At 37.9% G+C, this 7500-nt stretch overlaps 1 protein-coding gene across 1 annotated transcript; it reads right to left on the bottom strand.

Moving 5' to 3' along the window:
- Positions 1-527: 527 nt before the first annotated feature.
- Positions 528-7174, bottom strand: LOC134663173 (probable RNA helicase armi). The gene is made up of 6 exons (XM_063519536.1): positions 7028-7174; positions 6546-6953; positions 3907-4313; positions 3551-3703; positions 1045-3330; positions 528-939 (listed from the first exon to the last, which is right to left on the bottom strand). The coding sequence occupies exons 2-6, from the start codon at positions 6733-6735 to the stop codon at positions 583-585; spliced, it is 3393 nt and encodes a 1130-aa protein (XP_063375606.1). The 5' UTR covers positions 6736-6953; positions 7028-7174; the 3' UTR covers positions 528-582.
- Between the last annotated feature and the right edge of the window lie 326 nt (positions 7175-7500).

Genomic DNA, 7500 nt, shown 5'->3' with positions numbered 1-7500 from the left:
AAATGTAGGCGCGAAGAGATTACGTCCCATAGAAAATTTGAATTTCGCACCTTTTTCTACTGACAAGATTTGCTTGACCATCTATAATATTAATAATAGAGAATATTATGTTTAAAACACTTGACACGGCACATAACATAAATTTTGCAACATAAAACGCATTTATGCGTTAGAGGGAGCAAGTGATATTGCTATCTCATTCTACCGCATGGCTGCGTCCCTTGGAGTGGCCGGCGATGGCCCATTGTATACTGGGGCCTTAACATAGTTGGTCATTCTCTGAGAATGTCTGCGGTTGCGTCTAATTGCCACGGCTCTCTTTTTATAGGTACATAATATTGTATTGGTCGCGGCAATTAGACCGCAAATATATTTTTTGAGAATGGTTATTTACAAAATTAAACTACAATTATGTGCTTGATTAAATCCCTCATTTATTTTAGTTTCAAAACATATGCACGACAGGGAGGTGCAAAAGTGCCTGGGCACAAAATCAATTCATTGAGTGGCCATGTATTTTTGGATCTTAGTGTACACCTACGCAGATCACAATAGGTATCTTATCCTTATTAGCATACTATGTTAGACGGTAGTATCTGTATTAACAGTCTCAATGTCGTAAGGTAAATCACATCCCTTATATTTGTCTTCTTTTACTGCTTGTCTGACAACTTTGCCCCATAGTGGATCTGTACATAACAGATGAGGATTGCAAAAAAGAATGACGGCAATTTGGGCTCTGGTCAAAGCCACGTTCAGGCGTTTAGGATTTTGGACAAATCCAAGCGCATGTTTTTTGTCTTCTACTAAAAAAGCCTCGGTCGACCTTACTGTTGATATAAGTATGATTTTCCTCTCTTGTCCCTGAAATTCTTCAACAGTTCCAATTTTTGGTTGTGGTAATCCCATAGACTCGAACAGGACTCGGAAGTATTTTGTCTGAAAGAAAGAATAAGGTTTAGCCATTGCAAAAGTTAAGTACCTACTTATGAAACTTAGGCACATATTTTCCTTAGCGCATTTTTTGTTACATTACATAAGTACCTGGGCTATATAAGGTGTGATAATTCCAATATCATCTGGTGTGATACTCCTCTTGTAAAGTTTGCATGTCATCAGAGCCACCATGGCGGCCTCTTCCCGATTGAACCACGAAGGGCTATCTTCTGCCCTAGCGTTCACTCCTTTAATGCCGTATACGAACACGCCCCCTTCGGTTCTCTCTGATGAGTCGAAGACTTCCGAAACAGTGTTTATGGTAGCGGAGATCCATGCTTCGTCTCTGCCCATCTTAGGCACGAGAGAGGCGTCATAAAACATCTCACTCGGCAGTTTTAAGACTTCTTCTAAAGATCTATAGTTGTAGTTCAATTTGGTAACCAGCTTCTTATTAAATCCATCCTCATAGGCTTCGAAATCTCTTTGGTATGGGAAAGTCTCCAAAATCCGAGACAAATATGACTCATTCATGTTAAATTCCGTGCAGTATTTGGATAATATCACAGGCCCTAGCTGCTGTGGGTCTCCAGCAAGAATGATTTGGCCGTGTTCTTTGTCTGTAAAAGTAAGGGGTATCATAATTTCTGGCTCAGTTGCTTGACCAGCTTCGTCAACGATGACATGTGTGAAATGCCCGCGCGGCAACCCCATCTGTGCCAGCGACCCAATGCAGAAACAAGTGCCGATAGTTACACGATGTCTTCCAATGAAAGATGTCTGACAATTCAGGTTCACTCCATCTTTCCTGACTTGATAGTTGGGCTTAGAGGTTTCTTCTCTTGCTATGTCCAACGTAGCGCAAAAGGGCTTTATAACATCAGGTAAGTTTTCAGAATCAAGTAGATAATTGGCTATGAGTCGAATCATGGAGCCAGAGAAACGATCTCTGTATTCAATCAGCCTTTCAGTGATCAGATTAGCTGCACTATTTGACGGCGTCGCAACTAGAATTCTGCTATCCGGTATTACGGATATTATTTGTAGAATCGTTTCAATCACAGTGATCGTTTTACCTGTTCCAGGAGGTCCATAAATACAGTATGGCATGGGACGACATTCTCCTAAAATAATATTTGTGACTGCAGCTTTTTGACCGGGATTAAGGAGTCTGTTAAACCATTTAATGTTGCCTATGTCATGAGGTGACACCAGCTGCGGGCGAGTCGCAAGACGCGATGGAAATAGTATGTCAGGGCCGAGATTTGAAATAGCTAAATTGAGAGCTTGATGAGCTCTTCTGTAAGTAGATCTACTGAAGTGGAATTCTACAGCAACGTCACTCCCCGAATAAGTCTCATGAAACTGAGGATTGAACTTGATCAAGACCAAATCCCCTCTTACTACGTGAATGTAACCTTCAAACTGTGAGGACCTCCAAGTATCTTTAACAATCACTCTATCGCCTTTTATCAAGCTGGGTCTTCTTTCGCATAACCCCTTTATTTCAATCCCTAAATACTCCTGACAGTGGATCAAGTACACTATAGGCATATCATACGCTCTCATACAAACATTCGCTTGTATTTCCTCCATGTATAGCAACGTATGCCATCTGTCGAGATAGTTAGTAATGTTCAATTCTTGGCATAAACAGGGCAAGGCCATTTCTATCCTGTCCAATATCTTGTCATAATCATTACCATACACTGTTTGCTCCGAGTTTCCTAAAACAGCAGCCCACACTTTGTCAGGTATTGGGAAAGATCCCAGTTTAACTGGCACGAAATTTGACGCTCTGACTGGCTTCACACCGGGGATAAAACCCCTATCCCTATTTCTCCTCACATCCTGCATTCCAGCAATCTTTTCTTGTTCGGACTTAAATCCAGAGTCATTTACATATGCATTGTTATTAATCTGTTTCATATTGTTGTCAACAACATTGATGTTGATAAATCTCTTTACTTGAAACCCGTTGAACATAAATATCAAGCATTCTTTGCTACTTCCCAGTAACTTTGGGTAGCATGTGATGGTAAATGAAACTGTGCGTCCGGGATATATTTTCATTGGGCGAGTGAGAAAGGGTTTGACTTCAATCTGTGAATCCCTCCTCTTGCTAAGCATGATCCACTTATTTAGAAAATAGCTTTGATCACTGTTGTTTGTGATCACTAAATTCATATTTTCACTTTGGTGAAAATCAACATTTTCAAATACAAGAGGATATGTTACTGAGATTCTCTTTTCCTTTTCCAGTTCAAGTGTTATGTTTTCCTCGGGACTCTTGTTGTTGTTGTTTTGATGGACAGGGCTACTTTCTATAATCATCATTTTTGTTACCCTCCATATGCAAGCTCCTTGATTGCTTTCTATTGCTTCCACCATGACCTGGAGAACAGTAAAATATTAAATCAAAATTGCCAACAAAAATCGTAATATAGGCCCTGAATACTACTTTAATATGGAGGTGCGATTACCATTAAACATTTAAATAAACTCTAGAAGAACACATCTCAGCTTCACCCAACTAGGGTGGCTCAAAGGATTGAATATTAGAAGTTTATAACCCCAAAGCTACTTTAACACAAGGAACACTTTTCTTACTTACCTTGGCTCCTACTTGCGGCATGCTCCCATTTTGCACAGACTGCCTGTTGAAGAAGAACTGTCTGTCACAAGTCCCAGAGTCCCCGTCCCAGCTGGTGACTACTGTGCTCTTCACTTTACTTCGTAGTGGCTTGAATGAAAGCACCTTCAGTACCTGAAATAAGATGCATGTTGCACAAAGTTCCGTGTTTGGACATATTTAAGTACCTAGTTGTTAAAAAACCTCAGTGTGCCTTGACATGTAAATAAAATATATAAGGTGTATTCAGGTTATTCGGAAAAAGGACTCTATGATTGAATTATGGGGTACTTTCGAAATTACAATACTAATAATTATAAGACAAGAATTATAATTACCTGAGCAGCGGAAATATCAGCAGGCTTATCATCCTGGTACTGCACAGAACAACTAAGCTCCAGCCAGTCCCCCTTCATTGGTATAAAAGTCGCCTCCACCTCGTCAAGACTAAACTTCAGATCATTATCCTTCAGATACACCAGCCTCTCCTCTCTGTATCCAACTTCCCCGATTATCACATGTTCTATTACTTTGAACTTATCCTCTTCCATGTCCATAGAATCACCCCAGAATGGTCCATTGTTCTCCAGGATTCTCACCACTTTGATAGACTCATTGTCATCTTCGTAACCAAGGTATAGGACCTTGTCGTTAACACTGAATGTTAAGGGTGAATTTGTTATGTCGAAATAGAGGCTCCCGTCTATGAGCACATAGTTGTTGTCACCTGTGTATGTTATTAACCCTGAAAAATACAAATTGTAGTTCAAACTAGAGAATGAGTATAAGAAAAAGGTTGGTATCTAATGGTGATTATTTTTAAAAGCATTCCATAGAATTATCCACCATGTGTCTTTACGAGGGGTGTTCAAAATATTCTCGGTATGAGAATGAAAACAAACAAGTACGAAAAGTTTGATATTTTTATTTTTCAATATACTCCCCCCCTATGTTCATACACTTAAAAGATCGATCAATTATTTTTTTTAGTCCCTCGTAAAAATATTTTTTATCTTTCGTGTAAAAATGCTCCTCCACTGCCGCCTTCAATGCTTCATCGTCAGAAAATTTATTTCCACGCAGATCCTTTTTAAGATTGGGGAGCAAAAAGAAGTCGCTGGGGGCTAAGTCCGGACTATACGGTGGGTGAGTAACAGTTTTAAACCCACATTCAACAATAGCTGCCTTGGCAATATGAGCAGTATGGACGGGGGCGTTGTCATGCAGAAGCAGAATACCTTTGGTTAACTTTCCTCGCCTCTTTTCTTTAATTACATCCTTTAATTGACGTAGAATGTTAGCGTAGTACTGTCCTGTGATATTTACACCTTTTTCTTTATAATCGATTAGTAATACTCCTTCACAATCCCAAAATATCGTGGCCATGACCTTGCCAGCTGAAGGGATGACCTTGAACTTCTTGGGATAAGCTGAACCCTTAATGTGCCACTGCATGGACTCTTGTTTACTCTCTGGGTCATAATGATGAACCCAGGTTTCATCTCCAGTAACTATTCTTTGCAGCACCTCATCAGGATTTTCACAGCACAGGTCAATAAAATCGGAACAACAAGCTACACGCATGTCTTTTTGAAGCCGAGTCAGCATTCGCGGAACCCATCTTGCACTTACTTTTGACATATTAAGATGGTCATGTATAATATCATGTACGGTACCAATAGAGAGATTGGTTACTTGTGCTATAGATTTTACCTTCACTCGACCATCTTCCAATATAAGTTTTTCCACTTTATCAATATTTTCTTGTGAAGTAGCTACTACAGGCCGGCCAGGTCTAGGGTCATCTTCAATACTCTCCCTTCCGCGTTTAAACTCGCTTGACCACTTTTGAATGGTAGATAAAGAAGGAGCAGACTCACGGTAAACACAATCCATTTCCTCTTTTATGGTTTTTTGATTTTTACCCTGTTTTGTCAAGAATTTTATCACGCATCGATGTTCTAATTTAGTTAACATTGTCAATTCGCACATGATGTTCATGTTTGTTCAGCAATTGCAGAAAAACAAAAGACTATCTCGGTTCGAATTATACTTTTTTTTAATGTCAATGAATAAACCTTAGCGGCCAGTAACGAAAGAAATTTTAGAAGAAGAGGTCGTAAGATATCAATACCGAGAATATTTTGAACGCCCCTCGTATAAACACTCTGTCAATAGTATAGGAGTTCCTTATATTGTGACAAAGGGACCAAAAAAAAAAATTTTTATCCTCTATTGGTGGCAAACAAGAATACAACCTGACAATGATACAAACTCTTTAGTACCTTTGCTGCAGCAATAAGTGTTACTTGAAATTAATCATACTTTACATGGGGTATTTCAACCCCATCCCTCATCCTCAACATACCAAATTTTAGGTAATTTAGATTGTAATCTTGCAAGAAAACCTTGGTGAAGATGTTTTTATTTTACTTGAATAGGTGTAAAACATACTTAACCTCTCCGATCCCACAACCTCTCGACGCCTTATAATTATGACCAGAGATCGGACAATTTGCGTCATTGCTCGCAAGAATGTGGACGTGACTCCAAAATTGATTAAATAATTAATCATTTAATTAATTTCTTACCTGAGGTTTAATTTTGATTCCTAATCAATAAATAACACAAAGATATCTTATTATAATGTAAATTTATTAAAAAAATAATCAGTATGTTTTCCAAATTTTCTGAAGGTACTCATTTTTTATATCAAAAATATATTAAAGTGCTATTTATTGACTAGGGAACAAAATTAAATTTCAGGTAAAAAATTAATTAAAAAAAATGTGATTAATTATTTAATCAAATTTGGAGTCATGTCCACATTATTGCGAGCAATGACGCCAATCTGTCCGATCTCTGATTATGACCCATATTTGAGCCATTGGGATAGGACAGATTAATATTTGTATGGTGAAGACTGCAAACATATAAATGTAAATCTTCTGACTGAAAATAAAATGTTATTATATACCTGTTCTCTGGAAACAAGCCACATTCCTTGGAATTTCTTGACTTTCTGGTTCAATGTCATCTTTTAATTCTTCTTTCAAGGTCTCTATATCTAATAGTTGATCGGCTAAAAAACTCTCTTTTGAATAATCATCTTCTTCAGGTTCTTTAGAAAACAAGTTATTAAAGAAAGACAACACATAGGACAACATGTTCACGTTTGGCTGTAAGTCAATTATTGAATGAAACCTTTATCGTAATCAAAGGCCCACTCAGTCACCTTTATGTATTCAAGTTCCTTTCTTAGGGCTTGAATCCGTTTTTGGTGCATTTCTTTTTCTTTCACTGACGTCTCTGAGCAGTTGCTGTTACTAACATCCACATTGTTAAGAGATTGGTCCAGTGCTTGGATACGACTCTTTGCTGTGCCCTGCAAAATATTCAAATAGAGAAAACAATTTGCGTAGTTTAACAGTGGATCTGTACATATAAAAATACACTTACTTGTAGAGTTTCGGGTTCCGACGGAGAATATGCAGACTGGGAGTTGTTACTCGATGTAGACATTACTTCCGATCGATTAGATTAACTATTTCTTACTTTGTCTTGAATTCTTGAATATATTTCTGCTGGAAACAAAAACACAAACTCAGCAATAGGGCCAATAGGCAATAAATAGGTTAGGTGTATACGTTCGGATACAATCTTACCACCTTACAGACTCAGATTTACGCATACGCACGCTCGGTTCCCATCCATAAACTGCTAAGAATATACTCCAAAATAAATCCCAATAGTTAGCGTAGCACTAAATTCCTTTTAATAATCAATCGTAGATATATAACATTAACTGATTGCATTTCCAGTAGCAAATTTATAAAAATTATTATGGTACTATTTACAAAAACAAAATACGATTATTAGTATCCGAACGCACACACATTGCTGTCAATGTCAAAAAATTAAAAACAACAATG

Source organism: Cydia amplana, chromosome 4 (assembly GCF_948474715.1).
Source record: "Cydia amplana chromosome 4, ilCydAmpl1.1, whole genome shotgun sequence".
NCBI lineage: Eukaryota > Metazoa > Arthropoda > Insecta > Lepidoptera > Tortricidae > Cydia > Cydia amplana.
Note: the sequence above shows the minus strand (reverse complement) of the source record. Positions and strands in the feature narration are given on the sequence as shown.